The sequence below is a fragment of the Peromyscus maniculatus genome, chromosome 2 (assembly GCF_049852395.1).
Source record: "Peromyscus maniculatus bairdii isolate BWxNUB_F1_BW_parent chromosome 2, HU_Pman_BW_mat_3.1, whole genome shotgun sequence".
Taxonomy (NCBI): Eukaryota; Metazoa; Chordata; class Mammalia; order Rodentia; family Cricetidae; genus Peromyscus; species Peromyscus maniculatus.
The window spans coordinates 74,107,871-74,128,782 of record NC_134853.1 but is presented as its reverse complement, the minus strand read 5'-3'; the positions used below and the strand labels follow the sequence as shown (position 1 = coordinate 74,128,782).

General features: G+C 42.2%; 1 protein-coding gene across 1 annotated transcript in view; it reads left to right on the top strand.

Annotated features, from left to right (window-relative positions):
• The first annotated feature begins 4,624 nt into the window (after positions 1-4,624).
• Positions 4,625-20,912, top strand: part of Grin3a (glutamate ionotropic receptor NMDA type subunit 3A) — a 188,851-nt gene continuing 172,563 nt past the window's right edge. The window contains exon 1 of the mRNA XM_042271173.2: positions 4,625-5,906. Coding sequence (XP_042127107.1) covers positions 5,208-5,906 — 699 coding nt within the window. The 5' untranslated portion in view covers positions 4,625-5,207. The remainder of the gene's footprint in view (positions 5,907-20,912) is intronic.

The following is a 20,912-nucleotide window of genomic DNA, read 5'->3' as shown; positions in this document are numbered from 1 at the left end:
CTAAAATTCTATTATCCTATTCTCTACACTATCTACTTGTTTGTTGTTTGCTGGTTTTTATTATGAAAGATTCCCATAAATAAACCATAATGGTTGGCAATGGAGAGGCTGGTGTGGAAGATGGTAAAGTAGGAGCTATACATTATCAATGGATAGGCACAGGCTTTCATCCAGATATTAAGACGTGGTTGTTCTTGTTTCCAATCATACAGCCAGAATGAACTTAGGATGCTGAAGCTACAATGCCCCTCACCCTCACCATGTGATGACTTGAGCAGTATTTCTCATTTGATTCCCCATTCCTTGGTCTTAATGACACAGCAAGAGAATTACCTCTCTTACATGCAACTGCCTCGTCTGATCTGGCCCCCTGATCTTGCTTCTCAACCTACTCAGAAGAGAAACCAAGATCCCTTATGAGCTCCACTGTCTTCTATGTCCTCATTGCTTCTCTGCCCTGACTTGCCATTAACCCTCTCCAACTTGGGTCATTTGGCTCTAGATACTCTAGACTTCTTACTGTTGTTCAACTATTCCTGCCTCATTTTAACAAAAAAAAAAACCCTACAAGTTATAAAAGGCAGACTTATAATTGGGGACATGTTATTTAAAATAAATGTCATTTTTTGTTTAAAACAATACCATCACCACCAAAACCAGGTGTGGAGGAGACACTTTGAAATTTTTCAGTGCATGAGGGGTAAGGAAAGAATAGTTTTTAAAATCATAATATGCCAATAAACCTTCTATTTCCATGCAAGTTGAGGCTTGCAGGAGTGTGCGTGCTGCTGTTTCTACACAGACAACTGTCAAGAGCTGTCACCACAACCAACGTAGAGAGGAGGAAACTCCAGCTTTGGGAGGCTAAATGTCATACCCACAGGGAAATACTGCAGAGAAGAGATCCAACTCCAAATCTCCACAGCATCCTTCACTGGAGCCTTTCCTGGGCTACATCCAGAATGTCGCAGCTTTCCGTACAGCCATTATTGGCACCAGAAAGCACAGATGTGCACAGAACACATTTTAAACTGAGCGTTTGGATTTGTTTTGTTTGTTTGACTTCCGACATGGGTTCTTAGATCAGTAGTTCTCTTTCTGAATAAGATAATAAACGAAGCTCTGTCTTCTCTGGGTGAACCAAATTTGAGGTCTGACTTGCTACCAACACTGCAGCTGGGATGCACCTCCAAAGCTGAAGCTACACTGCCCCTCACAGAGTGGTAACTTGGTCAGTAACTCAGTGTTTTTTAAAGTTAATTTCCCAGATGTTGTAAGGGGAATGATCATATTAGCCAGATAAGACTGCTAGACTTAGCAAGAATGTTCTCTCCCTGGTGTATTACTGCAACTGCCCCATATCTGAGATCCTGGTTTCTACTTTCACCTATCTTCCATATACTATGAAAAGAACACCTAGAGGGTTCCTGTTATATTAGTCCTGGTCATCATTGTATCATATGATTGTGAACCCAGCACTGGGGATGGGAGGTAAGGCAGGAGGGTTGCCTTAATTTAAGGCCAGCCTGAGCTACAGAAGACAAGCTTATCTCAAAAGAAAACAAAAATTAGTCCTGTCACTCTTCTGCTCAGTTTCTTGCCATCACACCTCTGAAGCCAAACTCCATTGCTGGTGTTCTGCTGTCTGCCTCCTCCTTCCACCCTTTCTGCTCCTACCACCCACCACTGTGGCTGTTATGAGTCGTTTTGCTCTGGCAACTTTGGGCCCCTCACTCTTGCTCAAATACACCAGAAACATTGCTGCCTAAGGACCCTTTCAATGGCTGTTTCCTCCACTTGGGAATCCTCGCCACAAACATTCACACAAATCACCCCCTTACCTCCCTTTATCTGTTTATTCAAAAGTTACTTTCTTGGAGGGTTTTCCCGTGGCTTTCCTGTCTAAAATCACAACTCACTCACAGCCCAACACTTCATTTTTATTCCTTTGGTGTTTTTTTTTAACCTCTTGAACACTAAACAATATGTCCTATGTGTATTTAATTGTGTGCTTTATTCTCCCTCTCTCTCTCTCTCTCTAGCTCAGAAGCTCTGTGCTGGCACTTTGTTGAGAAATTAACTATCTTAGTTTAAGAAGGAGAGAAGAATATTTATCCTGAAGATAGCCTTACAGTCATACCTGCACACAGTAGGTTTTATTAACTGATTGTTGAATGATGAAAGAGTTTTAAAAATGATGACCCTTTACACATGAAAACAAAAGAGAAGAAGAAAGGAAAGAGATAAGAAAAGGGAGAATAATGTCAGAGATGCTCCGCAGTGAGAAGAGAAGAGAACTAGGTGGCAAAGGAAAGGCAGAGAAAAAGAATAGCATGGAGCCTGGGGAGAAAGCTCGGCAGAAAAGTGTGTGTCACTGAAGCCTAAGCACCTGAATTAAATCAACTTAAAAAAAAATCAGGCACGGCATGGTGGTTTGCAACTTTAATATCAATGCTAAGAAAGAGAGACAGGAGAATACAGAGATCTCCATGGCCATCCATCCTAGCCCAGTCATTGACTTTCTGGTCTCAGTGAGAGACTTTGTTCCAAAAGACAAACTAGACTTCTCTTGAGGGACAAAACCAGAAAGTGACCTCTGGCCTCTGTGCAATAGAGCAAGCACACACACACACACACACACACACACACACACACACACACACACACACACACACACACAGAATGACTTCTAACTGAAAGGACCAGGAAATACATAGAAGGAAACAGAAAAGGAAGAGCTCTTCTTCCCCTTTGCTCAGTATTCACAAGCTTCCACCACAGTGTCAGGAACTCCAGAAGTACTAACCTCAGAAATTTGCTGATCACCCACTCTTCTTTCGCCAGTCTCTCAAGGTCATGGTGAACTTGTGAGAGACCTGATGCCAGAAGTGAATCCACTATACATCTCACAGTCAGGCCAAGCTACTCCCTTAGAGATTCCATCTGCACACACCTGCAAATGCCATGTCCTAAGGATTGCTGCTCTGAGCCACAGTCATAAAAGGGTTTGCCATACTCTTTAGTGCACCCATACTCCATCACAGACAAGTACATCTCCTACTTGCACAGATAAGATCCTCTGAGCCATGCAAGGACTGTACATTCTATACTGTACTTCGTATCTCAAGCACTGGGGTCCTCTGGAACAAAGGGAGATTGCTGACAGACCTCAAGATGGAGGAGGGGCTTATTATCTTCTGATTTAGCCCCTATTCTGATTTTATTTCCCAATTATGGAAGCTCTTTGTCCCAAATCTTGCCAAACTTACTTTGTGCTGAGGGAAACAGTCTTCACATTGCAAGCTTCCCAAGATTTTTCTTTTTTTTTTTTTCTAGAGTTTCATCATCCCAAAATTTAAAGCATGAGAGAAACTTGAGCTCAAGAATCCAAACAGCATTTAGAGATAAAAGCTTGGTGCATTTTTCATAATAATTTAGCAGATCCATACAACAGGGCAAGGGCAGGTCAAATAAATTGCCGAGATCATGGTTTTTCAGAGGTAGTACTGGATTCAGAATTGTTGCTCATCAGTGCTGTTTGCCACATAGTTATCTCTCCCACCCTCCTTGTAAATGATCCTGTAACATGAAATAAAGTCAATTTACTATTTGTGAAGCATTCACAAGTCTTCCTATAACCCTTTTGTTGTCTTCTAATGTCAGATTATTCAATGGAGAGGAAGTTTAGATAATGGACTCATTGACCTCTGTATTGCTGTATAAATGAAATAACTCACAAGAAACTACCACTTGGATACTCTTGGTTTATACTAGGGATGACTGGTGAATGTTTTTCAGAATCTAAAAGTATTTTTATTGTATTTTATTGCTTTTGTGTCTGGGATGGGTGTGAGCAGGTGGAGCACAACCATGCAGGTTGGAAGACAACTTACTGGAGTCAGTTCTTTTCCTCCCTCCACGTAGAACCTGGGATCGAACACCAACTGTCAGACTTGGTGACAAAGGCCTTTACCCCCAGGCCATCTCTCTGGCCCCTACTTTGATTTCTTGAATTGCTTTGAATCCACTTTACTTTTATTCTGAGGACCCCAAAAAACAAACAACAACCCCTTTAAAAACGCAAAGGTTCCTCTGCCAAAGAAGCAAGACAAAATCAGATGTGTAAATAATTCTTATTTTATTACTCTGGACTAGGGGAAAGAGGAAAAAAAAAAAAAAAAAAAAAAAAAACCTTTAGAGTGGTGTCTCCAAGGAAAGCTCCTTAAAGTCACAGTGTCTTTAAACCGGTCCCTGTGACCCATTGGGTTTCAGTTGGATTTCAGATCTCTCTGAAGCGACTCGGAATTCAGAATTCTCCTGGGCTCGGTCTTTGCGCTCTTCCGCCACAGGGAATTGAGCCAACTAACATCTCGCAGCGTTTGAGGGGCGAGGACTTTGCAGGGGCGCGGGACTGTGCGGCAGGAGAATCTCACCATCAGTGGGCGTTTAGCGCAGCCAAGCGACAGGCTGGCGCCAGGGCTAGGCTATAGGGAGGCGCCGGCTGAGGCGGGGAGAACTTTGGCGCTCCGAACAGAACCACCCATAGCTGGCCAGTTGTGTCGCTCCTCCGAGGAAGCCACGGAGGTGGCGCCTGGGCGAAAAGCCCGGCAGAGAAAGGAAGAGAGGACGTAAAGAGGGAAAATGAAGCAGGCGCTGGGGGAGCCCGCGAAAGGGTGGCCGGCGGGGAAGGGAAGCAGGTTCATCTGCTGCTTTTCTGCACCCCGGGCGTGAACGCCCTCTCCTCCGCCACCCCAGTAAATAAGGAGGTGTCGTCTGAACTGAACAGCAAGAGAAAAGAAGCCAGCCAAGTGAGAGCACCGCTCTTCTGTCACTGCCTCCCCCTTGCAAGCCTGGTGGCTTCTTGTGGGGCCAGACGCTGTGCCCCAGGCGCCTTGCAGATGGGGTGGGCAGAGACCCGGAGCCCAAACCGCGGGTGACCCGCGCTGGCCCGCCGGCCTGCGGTGCTTGAGGAGGATGATAGGCGGAGGAACCGGTGAACAGCATCCGACACAGCCCGGCGTCCGCTAGGCTGCAACTTGGAATGCCCAGGGACCAGTTCAGCTCCAGCGACCGCTTCACTGTGTCTAGGGAAGCTGCGCTCCGGACTTGGAGGCGGAGACCTCAGGCGGCGGAGACCACCGGCGGAGGCTGCAGAGGGGCCAGCCGGACGCAGGAGGGGGCGCGCTTTCTCCCTGCGGGTCTCAGTAATGAGGAGACTGAGTTTGTGGTGGCTGCTGAGCAGGGTCTGTTTGCTGCTGCCGCCGCCCTGCGCACTGGTGCTGGCCGGGGTGCCCAGCTCCTCATCGCACCCGCAACCCTGCCAGATCCTCAAGCGCATCGGACACGCGGTGAGGGTGGGCGCGGTGCACTTGCAGCCCTGGACCACGGCCCCACGCTCAGCCAACCGCGCTCAGGACGGCGGCAGGGCGGGTGCCCAGAGGGATGAGCCAGAGTCGGGGACCTGGCGGCCACCGGCGCCCTCGCAAGGCGCACGCAGGTTGGGGAGCGCCCTGCACGGCCGGGGTCCGCCTGGCTCCCGGAAGCTCGGGGAGGGCGCCGGGGCCGAGACCCTGTGGCCGCGAGATGCCCTCCTGTTCGCCGTGGACAACCTGAACCGTGTGGAAGGTCTACTACCCTACAACCTGTCTTTGGAAGTAGTGATGGCCATTGAGGCGGGCCTGGGCGATCTGCCACTTATGCCCTTCTCTTCCCCAAGCTCGCCATGGAGCAGTGACCCTTTCTCCTTTCTGCAGAGCGTGTGCCACACCGTAGTGGTACAAGGGGTGTCCGCGCTGTTGGCCTTCCCTCAGAGCCAGGGCGAGATGATGGAGCTAGACTTGGTCAGCTCTGTCCTGCACATCCCAGTGCTCAGCATAGTGCGCCACGAGTTTCCGCGGGAGAGTCAGGTGAGAAGAGTCTGGCGCGTGGAGTGATGTGCGCTGCCGGGAGTCGGGACCAGGGTGGGAGGAAGAGTGTGGGGGAAGCATGGGGCTTTTTAACTATGATAACCTTTGGGTTTGGATATGACCCTAGGTGGTAGATTGGAGGACTTTAGTCGAAATAGAATATGACATTTTAAACTCAGACGGAAATAAAATGCCAAGTTAGAGGGGTCGTGGGTGGAGGGAAGAATGTAGAGATCATATGCGCGCGCGCGCGCGGGCGCGCGGGTGGGGTGTCTTGTTTTGACAAGCTGAGAGGAATCTAATGGGTTCCAGACACCTGAAAGTTGAGGTTCAGAACCGTGGACAGCGATCGAGGGTTCCAAACTGGAGTAAAGGATGGGGGTGGGGCCCCAGACTCTTCACGGTCTTAAACTCCCATGGGGAAGTCAGAAAGCCTGTAACAAAAACAGCAGCAGCTGCTCTTTTCTACTTCTTCCAGAGGCAGAGGCGTGCTAGGGCTTTGTGGTGTAAGGAAAAGCACACCCCTCTGACTTCCTTTTAAAATTTCAATTTAAAAGTGCAACTAGCAGACAAGCCACGGGTCAAGAACAGTGGCTGGCAGTGTTGATAGTGGAAACCACTGGAATTACTGAGAGCATAAAAGATGATGGGGAGACCCCTCTGTGGATTCTTTGTCCCTGTCTTCCTTCTATGATGTGGGCTCAGAGGCCGGACATGTGGTTGCTGTGTTGAGCACATTTCTGCTCTCTTTATTTAAAAATAAACAAGTAATAGTTTAGGGTTTGTGGGGGGGTGTGAAAAAATCTAAACATATTTTCAACAAAGAAACTATCTGTGTATGTACGTGTTGACAAGTAACAATGAGGAGGTTTGATAGTGAAAAAGAACACAAGGTCTTTAGACCAACAGAAGCTCCCTGCATTTTGTAGCCTGCTTTCATCATACCAACTTGTACCATCCTCTACAAGACATTGGGAGACCAGTGAATGAAAATGGTCCCATTTTAGAGACTGAAAAACTGAGGAAAGTTCTGGGATTCGATGAACATTGGGCTAGTAAGAGTCTAGACATCAGAAGATTTGTAATTCAGCATCATTATAACTCTGTCCTTTGGCTGGCAAGATATTTCAAATCTGCCTCGAATTTTTGGTCCATATGCTGAGATACAAGTGAGTAAGGGAATGTACAAGTGAGAAGTTGGATAAAATCTATGTCTAAAATACTTGGGGAATACTAACATTTTCTTTTGTTAGAAGAGGCTCCTTTCAGCAGTTACCCAGGCAATTTGCATTTAACGAAGAGCTATAGAGATTTGATCTGCAGAATGCAGGCTAATTAACTGTTATCTAAAATATTTCTATTACCTGAATCTGAATGGCTGTACACAGCATTCATGAAAAGGCACAGGAAACAGGAGTACACAACATTGCCAGTGGCCAAAGTGTTATAGACAAAAAATTGCATTCACAGGCCACACCATTATTAATACATATGCAGAAGCAGACCTAATGAAATGCAGGAGTCAGCACACTGGCTGCTCATCACTGCTTCCTTATTACCTAATCCTTCAGGAGTTGCCAATAACGGTCACAGTCACCAAACTCCCTCCCATTTGCAGATTGTTTGGCAGGACTCTTAAATAGCGAGAAATTTCTCCCCAAATTAGTGTTCCTTGGTTGGAAGGGAAACTGTGTTCCATGATGGATGCATGCAGCTCACAGCACACTGAAAAGAGGGAGACGAGGGAGAGAGAGAAAAAATAAAAACATGAAGCAGTGTCTAGAATTAGTGAGCTTCCAAGCTTTAAGGCCACTCTGAGAATGAAGTCCTCCAGGGAGGCACTTACAGTCTGGCTATAAAGTAAATACTCAGCCATGTGTGTTTACTTCTATGTCTTAAATCACTGTTCTCACTGTCTTCTCATGGTACACATCTTGAAAGGTAAAGATCATTGTGGGACTCAGACCTAGCTTGTCCCACTGAAGATTCTCCTTCCATCTCCCCTTGCATTTTAAATTCACACATATCTAGCTTGCCTTACCTTACTTTTAGTATACCAGTTAAGTGTCATTCTACAATATTCTACTTTTAAAATTCTCTGTTCGATGCCAAGTCACTGTAATATGCAGTGTTGGGATACGAGCACAATTTTGCTTTCAGCAAAATTAATAGCTACTCTTCCTCTGGCTTCTCCTGGAAAGTGGGCCTTTCTCTAATATACTGATGTAATATTTTTAAAAGACCTTCTAGATATAAAAAGATGTCAAAGTCATTTTACACATTAAATAAAACCAGCTTAATTTAGGCATTGTCTTTGGAGCCTACTGAACAATGACCTCATTTGTTGATTATCTGATGCCTGAATAAAGTATTCTAGAAGAAAGTAGACTTATCCACACAGCCAAGGAAAACAAAAGCATGCCATGTCTGCAAACAGTTCCAATCTGCTTTCAGAGCAGAAGCAGCAACAGCTGTCTTCTCACTTTCCCTCAGGTTGCGGTTTTTTTTCATAGAAAGGTTTTATTTAATGAGTGATAGTTTTTATATCATACCACAGTTATTGAGTGGAAGGAGATATCAATGAGATGGTCAAAACTCAAGTTTTATTTCAATGTTCTTCTGATTGAAAACATAAGCACAGGGCTGGAAAGATGGCTAGGTGGTTAGGAGCAATAGCTGCTCTTATAGAGGATACAGGTTTAATTCCCACCATCCACATGGAGGCTCACAACCATCTGTAACTCCAGTCACAGGGGATCTGATGCCCTCTGCTGGCTTTTGTGGGCACCAAGCGTGCATGTGGTACACAGACAAACATGCAAACAAAACATTCATGCACATTAAATACTAATAAATAAATGTTTAAAATTTTACAAAAAAAATATTAAAACGTAAGTAGAGAGCATTTGTCACCAGCTAGGAAGGTTCTAATTTCCTTGAAGGAAGAATCCACCAAAATGAAGTGAGCCAACTATTCACTTTGAAAAGCATATGCTTATTATCACCATGTAATTAAAGATTAACATGGAATGGGTCAAAGTACAGTTCCGCCTGGAAGATTCCTACTTCACCACCATATTCAAACTCCTGCCTGAGGCTGACCCATTTTACTTAGGAGATCAGTTTTTTCTGAATTCCATTGCTGTGACTTTCAAATAATGATGTTGCTATGAACCAAGTTCCATTCACATTTAAATTGAAGTGAGTTTTGAAAGTTCTCTCTCTCTCTCTCTCTCTCTCTCTCTCTCTCTCTCTCTCTCTCTCTCTCTCTCTCTCTCCCTCCCTCCCTCCCTCCCTCCCTCCCTCCCTCCCTCCCCCCCCCCTTGGTACTTTTTCTTCTAGGGGTTCTGTGTATTTTCTTCAGAGCTAAGCCTAAAACTTTACCTGCTAGGTAGTGACAGATGCACATTCTTTACTAAAATGCATATCTAATGTTAAAATGCCACATTGGTTTACATTAGCCAGAGCTAATGAAGTAATGTAATTGACTTAGATCCAAGTACATTAGCTTCAAATGTGACTGCACCACTCTGCCCAACTGCATGTGTGCGCATGTGTACATGTATAAACACCCATACACATTAAACATACACATGTACATGTATGCAGATGTAAGTAGAGGTCCAAGGTGTGCTTCCTCAGAAACCACTAACTTTATTTATTTATTTATTTATTTATTTATTTATTTATTTATTTATTTTTAAATATTTAATCCAAAAGCTCTCACTGGCCTGGACCTTACCTAATAAGCCAGTCTGGCTGACTGGTAAGTCCTAGGGATCTGTCAGTTTTCACCTGGCTTTTCAAAACAGTAGTTCTGGGAATCAAACTCAAGCCCTCGTGTTTTCAAGGCAAGCACTGCATTCATGAAATGATCTCCCCATCCTTTAATTTTTCCAACTCTAGTTGAGTTAACCAACCATCAGTTTGTCTCATTAGCCATGGGTGCTAATCATTGTGTTTATTTCCACATACAAGTTAGGATTTTAGATGATCCATTTTCTCTGGCAATACTAAGCTAAGGATTTAAGGTTGTTTGTTTTCATTTGTTTTATTTTTTGTGTTTTTTTTAAAACTTGGCTAATAGAACAGCATTTTTGCATGGCTTTAAGGCCAGAACATGTTTCTGTCCTTAGGAGGACTAGTAAAGGGCACTAATTTTGAAAATACTAGCTCTAAGTTGTGTTGGTTTTCTTTGACTTGCTCTATGACAGTGGTTCCCAAGCTGTGGGTCATGACCCCTTTGGCAAACCTCTATCTTCAAAATATTTTATATTACAATTCATAACAGTAGAAAAATTATAGTTATAAAGTAGCAACAAAAATGATTTTGTGTTTGGGGTCACCACAACATGAGGAACTGTACTAAAGGGGTACAGCGTTAGAAAGGTTGAGGCCCACTGCTCTATGTGAAGCATAGCACTCACTCCACACCCCCAGAAAAGTATTTTTTCTGTGTTTCCTAACAAATGGCTGCTGGTAGCACCTAATTATTGGCAACTTGAAAAGTGATTTCACATTTAAATATCAAGTGATGCAAAATTTTTGTCTGGTAGTAATCATTTTAGGATTCTTCATCAAAATCAGAGGACTTTTATTAATTTGATAATTTGATAAATTGTTTTCTTAATTATACAAGTTTTTCTCTAAATAAGTAGTGCAGAAGAGAGTAGCAGACACCACCCATTGAGGAATTAGTCTGTCTTGTTGTCTTTGCATTTACACCAACATCAGCTAGTCTACAAAAAATATATTTGGTCTTGATCTTATTTGACTATTATACATTAGACTTAATTATAACTCAATGACAGTTGAGCACTAAAATCAATGACGAGATGCTTAGTGCTTTGTATCTTCCAGTGTTGCAGAGGGCACCATGAATGTTTGTGCTTTGAGGTTTTGTTTTATGAATATTTCAGTCAAATCTCTACCACTTTAGAAAAATGGTCAAAAACTATGAAATAATGGTAAAAAGGTCTCTAATCTACCTGTCTCTTATGGCCAACATAATCCTGGGCAAGTCACTCTATCTCTGAGCATCTATTCTTGTCAATCAAAAGTGTTTGTTAGTGTTATGATTTGTTTTATAAACCAAATGAGAAAATGAAAAGTACTATGAGTAAATCTATTGTGTTAGTTAAATAACTACCAGAAAAAAGTTGGTCAAGGAGCTGAGAAGGGGCAGTAAATCTTCTGCTGGGAGCCATGGCCCACACAAGTGACTCTGCCCCTCAAGAAGGTAAGGAAGGAGAGTGGGTTCATGGCCAACCTACGCTATATGATGAGACAATGTTTCAAAAAAAGAAAAAAATATGTCTTAATCTCCCTACTCCATCAGTCAAAAGAGCTCCATATTTCTCTCCACTCACCTCACTTTTTAAGAACAACTTGGTTCACAATTAACTAGTACCCTTGGGAACACACGTGTCTGTTTCTATACCAATGGCAAATTTTACTTATGCCACACTTAACAATATCTAGAACTCTAGACACTGCCATAGAAACTTCAATATGAAATACACAAGACCTGTGAGACACCTGGGTCCTTCCCGTCCACCACAAGTTGTTTTCGTTGTTGTTTTGTTTTGTTTGTGACAAATTTTTCATTCAAGAGTCTATGAACACAGAATGTGCCCCACCCTCATATTGTGTGCAACTTGACTTATTCAGCGTTTTCTTAACAGAAATTTTCTTGAACCAACTCAAGCTGGCACAGGTGCCTCATTTCCTAATGAACTGATAACAATTTGCAAACCGGCTATACTGAGTGCCATTTCCCCAAGTAACTATGCAGGGTTCTCACAGCATGCTACTGCTCATTTTAGCAGCAACGTAGAGATGAGAATTCCTCTTGTCTTTTCTCCTGCTTATTCTAACTGTCACACAGAGAGAAAAGTACGGCACAAGAACGGTCTGCAACTCAGCCAGGAAAATAATATTGCATAGCGTGTACTGCATTGCTTTTTGAATGGATGTGTGAATCACAGACAGGCGCCTTAAAATCACCCAGTTGTCCTTCTGATCCTTTCTTCATGAGATGGGAGAATGGAGATTAAGTAGAGGAAAAGTAAACTAAGATAATTCTTGTCCTTTCTTTCAACTTCTCTAATCTTCTGTTGCTGTTGTTTTGATTTGGTTTTGGTTTGGTTTGTTGTTTTCTCTGTAGGCCCTTGAGCCTTGAAGGGAGCTTGTGAGGTTGTGTAAGACCTCCTGCAATGGGGGAGCAGGTGTGTTGGACCTCCTGCATTGAGAGAGTACCTGGCCTGGGCTGGTGTGACAACAGAAGGAAAGCCTTTCTCTGATTGGACAGGGTTGGTTTGTGCTGGAGATGAGGTTTCAAGGGCTTAGAGAGAAGTAGGACAAGCTCCTCTTGTCTGTCAGGCTGCATTATACACCCTTGTTACTTACTGAAATGTTAATCTAGGAAGGGTTTCATCATATGTCTTAACAGTGTCTGTGCCTTTCGGGACTTCATCACGAGTGTAGTGATATTATCTCCTTGAGTCCTGTAAGAGAGAGAATAATGTATGAACATACAGAGAAGTGGGGATAGCTGTTTTTTAAGGACTCACGAAGAAGAATAAATGAATAACTCACTCTGCACTTAGCATGTTTTTTTAGCCTCCAGTGGAACAAACCAGAAACTGTCATGATGTATGTAACATCTGGGGGACCAGGGTGAAAAGCAGAGATTTGTCTATTTCCAGCTTTGGTTGTTCAAAATATATTACACATGACATTTTCAACTATGAGAATTTAGTAGAATCATGACAGGGATTGCTGTACAGTCACTCAAAATGAGAATATACTTACTGACCTAGAGAAGTAGGAAAAAATCCTATAGAAGTATACATAAACTATGACATTTTTCTGAAAAAAAAATGTGGTCTGAAATTTTATTTATAAAAATGTTAATAGCATAAGGGGTCAACCCTAATCATTTATAAATAAGACAAACACTAATTAGACTGAGCATGATATAATATATATATATGTATATATATATAATATTATATATATGGATATGATGTGGTTGGCACCTATAGGAGGAGCTGGATGGGGTAGAAAGGAAGTAAATATGGTGTACTCATATATGAAATGCTCAAATAAAAACACTTTACCAGACAAAATACAGAGTTGTAGAGCTGAGTCCCACCAGATACATATACAAAACAACTCCCACACACAAGGCTCAAGGATCCTTGTGTAAAAGGATATGCAAAGATTACAAGAACTAAAAGATAAGGAGTTTGCTTTGGGATTTTGTCTCCTACAAATGTCAGAAGCTACATGTATGAAGTCTCACCAACATGACTGTCTACCTAAACATGAGCTGAACATGAACAATGACAATAGACATGCTAAAGTAGACAGAGGACATCCCAAGAGGCCTCAGCCAGATGCAAAAAGCCAGAAGCATTCAAGGAATACTAAGAGCTGGAGTAATTGTCTTACCCCAGGAAGAATGCACCAGTGGTTTCCCAATACCAAATGATCATCCCAGAAAACATAGATACAAGTAACCCTATACAGACTGAGCAGGCTGTATTTATTATTAGAAATATATTTGTATATGCATTTATATATATATATATATATATATATATATATATGTATAACAATGACTAATGAAAAAGAGGCCATGATTTTGAAAGAGAGCAAGGAAGGGTATATGGAGGGCTTAGAGGGAGGAAAGGGAAGGAGAAAGTTATGTAATTATGTTATAATCTCAAAAAAAGTAAAAGACTTTTTTTAAAAATGCAAAAAATAAAAGCATTCTTAAAAATGTTAACAACAATTGTAAACAGAGACTGGAAATCCACATTTTGTTCCCATATGAACACACACACACACACACACACACACACACACACACACTAAATATATATATATATATATATATATTAGTCATTGTTACACATATATGACTAATATACGTGTGTGTGTGTGTGTGTGTGTGTGTGTGTGTGTGTGTGTGTGTGTGTAAGGCTAATGAAAAAAGAGGCCATAATTTTGAAAGAGTGCAGGCATCTTCTCAATACTTCAATAGAAAGGATTAAAGGGAAAATAAATCACAGAGTATTTTTACATTCATCAAAAATATTTCTTTCATTCTCATATTTGCTTTATAAAGTATATAGGATACATATTCTTGTTCTATAATGCAACAAGAAAAATAACAAATAGAGACAATGTAATGCAGTAAATAAGAGACTCCCATTCAACATGATGACTCATACCTGTATTCTCAGCACTGGGAAGCTGAGGCAGAAGAATTGCTATGAGTTTGATGGGAGAAAAACAGAGTCGAATACATAGTTATATTTGAATCTTAGTCTGACAACTTCCTGGACATATTATTTGGGAAACATGCCCAATCTCTCCATGCTTCAATTTTCTGAATCATAAATTGTGATCATTTTATAAGTTTATTGTGAGTGTACATCATGGATGCAAAAAGTAGTACTGGAGTACAAGATGTTCTGATGTTGATGAAGCTGCTGCTGCTGCTGCTGATGATGATGATGATGATGATGATGATAGTTCTGCTGCTGCTACTGGTGGTGGTGGTGCTGAAGATGGTGATGATGATGGTGGAGATAATAGTGCTGTTGCTGCTGTTGCTGATGATGATGGTGGTGATGATGATGATAGTTCTGCTGGTGCTGAAGATGATGGTGATGGTGATAATGATGGTGATGATAGTGCTGCTGCTGATGATGATGATTGTAGTGGCAATGATGATGATGGGGATGATAGTGCTGATACTGCTGATGCTGTTGACGATGACAACGATTGCATGTGTTGATATACTTGCTTTTTTCTACAGTAAACTACTTCTTGTACACTTTCAGCAGGTGTGAAACTAGGCTTTGGACTTCCTGCTTTATTGAACCAAGACAGAGAATAAAGAACAAATAAAGAAACCTGCTGTTTTGAAATCCTACCAAGAGCTGTGGTCTCCTAAATTGCACCAACAATTAAAGTGCACTGTAGAGGTAGTCACCAGTGAAGTGAACTGTGAGGTTTAGTTGCAGCTCATTGCTTCTTGATATGGCTCCAAGGTGGTTGGATTTCCAGAGCAGTTACAATGGTTAAGAGTCACATTGTGATGTTTCTAGTGAAGAACTCTCAAGCCTGTCCTTATCTGCTACCCTAGTTTTTTCACAGGACACTGAAGAACAAAACATGAGGGACATAGAAGGGAAATGACAATCACTTCATCAGCAAATGTGTCAATGCTAGAAAAAGGTTCTGTTGAATATGTGACTTGAACTTGGGGTTTGTGGGTCCTTTCTTTTGAAGTGTATTTTTAATATTTGCAAATGAATACAGTGTTTTAATCTAATCTATTGCTTTTTCTTTCCCTCCTACCCCTACCATTTTTCCTCCCAATGATGGCTCCCCGCCTCTTTCCTCCTCTTCCTCCACCTTCCCCTCCTTCTCCCTGAATCCATTCAATGATTGGATATTTTTATAATAGCATCTACCAGTTTCCAACTGGGCTAATAAAGAAGGGTATGACAGATATGGAGGGTCAGTAATATGTATCTATGCAAGAATTCAATTATTTTTATCTGGCAAGCTAAATAATGGTCTCTCAAAGATGTCTATGCCCAAACTCTCAGAACCTGCAAAAATGTGATTAAGTAGCACGAGGTGGAGAGGTTATGTTAGTATTCATGTGGACTCAGTGTAATCACAAGTTTCTGGGTGAGGATGATGCAAGAAGAAGCCAGATTGTGGTGGTGCAGTGACAGAAACAGATTGAGTTGGTTTTCTAGAAGGGAAATACAAGACATGGAGGAAAAAAAGACTTATGCCAGAGAATATGGGCAGTCACTAGAAACTGCAAAGGAAAGGGAACAGAGGCTTCTTTACAGAACTGCCTTGCACTATGGATACTGCCCTGCACACAGCTCAATTTCAGGCCTATGGAATAGATCACGATGTCTAGTCATAGGTAATGGAGGCATGAGGTGTCCTCCTAAATCATTAAGTTTATGGCATTTTGTTATAGCTACAATCAAAAAATTAATACACATGTCCACCAAAACTTATACAAAAAGGAGAAAAAGAATAGCTAGAAAGGAATGGCCTGGCCTTACTCACTGTGGGAAGGTGACTTCTAGTTCAGTGTATGCATTTTGGAGCTGGAGAAAAAGTTTGGGGAATCAAGTGCATGCTCTTCTCTTCTAAAATCTAGTGGTTCTGCCCACCAGCAACGGGGCGTCAACTGATGCTTTCAGCTTGTTGTTAGAAGGGGGTAAAGTCGCCTCAACATAGCCCGAAGGTTCAAAACTTTCCTCTTTTCTCTATGGGCTTCAAGCTTCAACAATGTGACTATGACTTGCCATGATGGCTTATATCAACTCAGAGTTTACAGGGTATTAAGTTGTATGCTGTTTGCAAAGGCTCGCAGATAAAGAGTTCTCACAAACACATCTCTCTTTCTCTCTCTTCCTCTCTTCCTCTCTCTCTCTCTCTCTCTCTCTCTCTCTCTCTCTCTCTCTCTCTCTCTTTCTCTCTCTCTCTCTCTCTGTAAAGTACAGACACATGTTGCCACAGCATATATATAAAGGTCAGAAGACAACCATATCTGTCAGCCGTTGCCGTCCACATTGTGTGAAACATAATCTCTTTGCTTTTTTACTGCTGTGTATGTCAGGCTAACTGGCCAGCAGGCTCCTGGTCCCACTTTTCATCTTGCCAAAAGAGCAGTGGGGTCACAAATGTACAGTACCTCTGGGAATTTGAACTCAGGTCCTCAAGATACCCTGTCAAGCACTTTACCCACTTAGGATCTCCACAGCTCCACATGAAGTGAATTCCTTTTGTTTTAGTTTACACTGAATATATCAAGGCTGTACGCACACAACTTTGAGGGACTTTTCTGATTGTGAAAGCAATGTATGTGCACAGCACAATATGCATGTCCACTCTACCAGAGGAGCCATGGCTGGGCATCAAAGGGATGAAAAAAGAACAAACAAATACACATATAGATGGAAAAATTGGGGTCAGGTATGCTGTGTTCACTCTGATGGAGCACAGTAACACAAGAAACAGCCAAGGAAGCTCAGCTTGTTTATTAAATACAACACAGGGGAAGAGTTAGCGCCTCTTGGTAAGAGGTCTCTATATACCATCAGTCTCAAACTGCAAATATAGCAGAGAACAAAGCTACAGCTGTTAGTTTTTGCACACTAGTCATCGTTCATAAACATTCATACTTGCACACACACTGTCAGCTTTTGCACCCAGACCAGCAGAAGGCTTTGCCACCCCACTAAGCCTCACTTCGGGGTATTTCTATGAATTTTATTTCTCCTCAAGTAAAGAAGGTCCTACCTCATATCATTACTCAAATCGAGATTGTCATCAAAGAAAGAGATAAACGAATGCTGGGGGAGGGCAGGCAGGTTTCCAAAACCTTAGACTACGTGGTTGCTGAGACTCTGTCATTATGAGTTGATGGAATTTCTGTATTATAAAGGTGAGATTTTTCTGTGTATTTGGAATCCATTTTTATGTTTTTCAGGACTCTGTAAGTGGCTGAATCTGCACAATTCCAATCAATACCTCCACTTGTGTATTTCCATATCTCTACCTGTGCATTCCTGTGTTCTCCCCAGGAATGACTTAGAAACAGACTGTCAGTACCATCTTCTCAGTTAGGGGTAGTTATTAGCTCGACATTCTTAACAGTATTGCAGCACCAAACACTCAAATGGCTGTACAAGTTGAATGCAACCCACTGATATTTGTGGGCTTGGATTTTGTCTCTTTGTTGTTTTATATGAAAAGGCCCCAATTAGAAGAAGTCAGACAGGCACTGCATTAATACACTCAAGATTAAAAATAGCATTTATTTCCATGAACAAAATTTAAAATTTATTTTACTATTTTATGTATATTACTGTCTTGCCTGTATGTATGTATGTGTACAAAGTGCATGCCTGGTACCTGCTGAAGTCAGGAAAGGGGGCATTAGTTTCCTTGGGACTGGAGTAACAGAAATTTGTGAACCACCATGTGGGTGCTAGGAATTAACCCCTGGTTCGCTCTGTAAGAGCAATCAGTATTCTTCAATGCTCAGCCAACTCTCCAGCTCCTGGTGAGCAAAAATTTTGGTATGTTTTTATTAAGTAGAATCACAGCCCAATTCAGCTGTAGAATGTTCTGTTCCAATCAGAGGGATTGTGTTAAACCATTTGCTTCTGGGAACTGTGGATTAATGCCAGCAAGCCTGCACTGAGACTCATATACACAAAGGCTAATGTGCTGATGCTATACAAAGGGTTAGATCTCTTCGCATACTGGGTTCCACACATAAGGAAATCCTTTAAGTCAGGAGAGACGGCTCGGATGTTAAAAGGTAGGCTCACAATTAAAAAAATAAAAAATGTTTCAATGTGTCTAAAGAGAAATAATAAATCCATACCTGAAATGACTCCAGCCTGTCTTCACCTGGTGGCAGGCATAGAGCGCCATCTAGTGTTCTGTAAATACAAGCATCCCGCGAATCCAACCTTGCAGGGTGGCTGGTGAAGGATACCCAGATGCTATTTCATTTCTTTACTTTTGACTGTGAAAAGTGCATTACAGGGAAAGCTTCTTCCACTTTTTGCTAAGAAGATGTAAAGACCTCTGCTACTCTGCCAGTGTATTGATATCACAGCTAGAAACCATGAAGTAAGATATCTCCCGTGTCTGTCCACAGGGCTTGGAAGAGAAATAGGAAGGGTCTTGCTAACTTTGAAAATTTATACTGGTAACTTTTTAGTAACTGTATTTTTCTACAGTTTTGGCTCTGCAGCTATTTATTGGCTGGAGTGTGCCATTCATCTCACCCATTGTTTCTCCTCACTAAGACAATAGCCATGAAGATATTTCTGACAACAATGTGTCACTATAAACTGGAATCTACTACAGATGTAGACACATGAATGTGTTGAATGACTGGGATCAAGCTGTGTTGTGAGTTCCCCTTCTAGCTTCTCCACATACTGAAAATGCTTTCCTTCCCATGTCATTAACATTTTCTTTGAATGGCTTATTTCATGATTAATTTACCTCACCTCTGTTAAACTCATTTTTCTCATTAGAAAATAGATAACTGCAATTCATGGACCTTTAAAAACCAATCATCTTTCACATTTGTGTTGCTATGGACTACTCCATGTTCCTGATGCTATGGAATACTCTCTGCCCAAGTTCTCATGACATCATGATGGATTTTTTTCCCTTCTTTTCCTGTTATTTCTCTGTTGTTGACTGACTATGCCTCTGTCTTTGACCCTTTATAGTAACAAATACTACTGCACTGTTCAATACGATACCATCTATTCAAATACAGATGTTTAAATTTAATTAATCAAAATGACATACATTTTGGTGTAGACTGTTCAAGCACACAAACCACGTCTCAAGTGACCAGAGGGCACAGAGGGGTGGTGGCCCCTGCATTGGACAGCTGGCACAGAATAACTCCATTTCCAGAGTGTGTTCCTTCAGACAGCGCTGCCAAGAGCAGGGGACAGAAGCACACGGAGTGTGGCCAGGCTGCACCAATAGAGTAATGTGAAGTACACTTTCCTTTGCCCTCTTCCGGAGCGCCTGGGTTTTCTCTCACATCCACTCCACCCTCCTCTCTGAAAACCAGCTTCATCCCCTACTTGCTGTGACCTGTATGGATGTGGCTTTCAGCACAGGAAAGTTTGGAGTCAGTACAACTTGGCAGCTCTAAGAAACCACCCAACTATATTTCCTGTGTCTCTCAGTCCAAGTTCTCCAGCCCCTCTTCTTCTCTCACAGTGGCATCTCCTTCGCAAGTTAGTGTGCACCTACCTCCCACTCCTAGGCCACTCAGCAGTGGCCATATTCTTGACTAAGAAGCTCAATATGAGCCTTCAAAATTAGCAGTGGAGCGGTGCTCCCCTGAAAGCTGAAAACTCACAGTCTAGTCAGAGGGACAGGAAATAGGGCACGTGACCAGACACTTACAGGATGTGTTGTTATTAGGTAAAGACAAGTACGATGAAGAAAAGCAAAGCAGTGTAAAGGATTGAGAGCTACTCTAGTTGGTCAAGTGAGGCCTGCCTGTGTGAGGAGCGACAGCAGAGCAGAGATTGAAGGAGGGAGCCTACCACACAACTTCTGATGGAAATACACTACAATTCAGATGAACACGAGGCGCAAAGACCCCAAGGCAGGCATGAGCACAGCAATGTTAAATGAGAGAATAGATGAACTCCCTTTTGAACCACCCACAACACAATCTATACATGGGTACAATCCAAATAAGAGCAGTAGACACTGAAGCAAAGGCCATATCTGGTATGCCACACACTCTGACACCAGGAACCTCTGACTGGAATCTCAAATGTAGCTCCAGTTCTCCCCTTAAGCTCAAAAGACTTCACAGTGCCCTAAGGTGTTCAACCTCGTCTATATGGATTTTCATATCCTATACTTCTCTCTTCGCACCAAATTCTGTTACCTTTCTCGCTGTATATTTTCTATATCCCCACCCATCCATATTTTCACCTCTTACTGACATTCTTAAGCAGCCTTTAAACCTCCAGGTTCCTTCTATCAGCCCATCTTGCACCTGCTACTAGATAAACCTTCCTAAAGCAAAGTCCTTTTATCCATCCACCCATTCACTCAGTACTTATGTAGCTCAATACACTGAGCTTCATGCCATGCCTCTGCTTTAAAAAAAAATCTTGTTATGCAATAGTCTTTCTTTCTTCATCCAACACTCCAGTGTGATGAAACACATGCCTTAAAACAATCACTTTTTACTGGAGTATTTCACACAATTTGAGTGGGACTCAGCCCATAAGAGAATGTATTCAAGTATCCATGATTTAAGAGGACTTATAGTGAAAAGGGTATTCCTTCCCTACTGGCATCTTCCCTAATGCTAGAAGAAAGCAAGGCAATAATTATCAGCAAAATTACAGAGCTGGTCCTCAAGGCCTTCCAACAACTTGCATG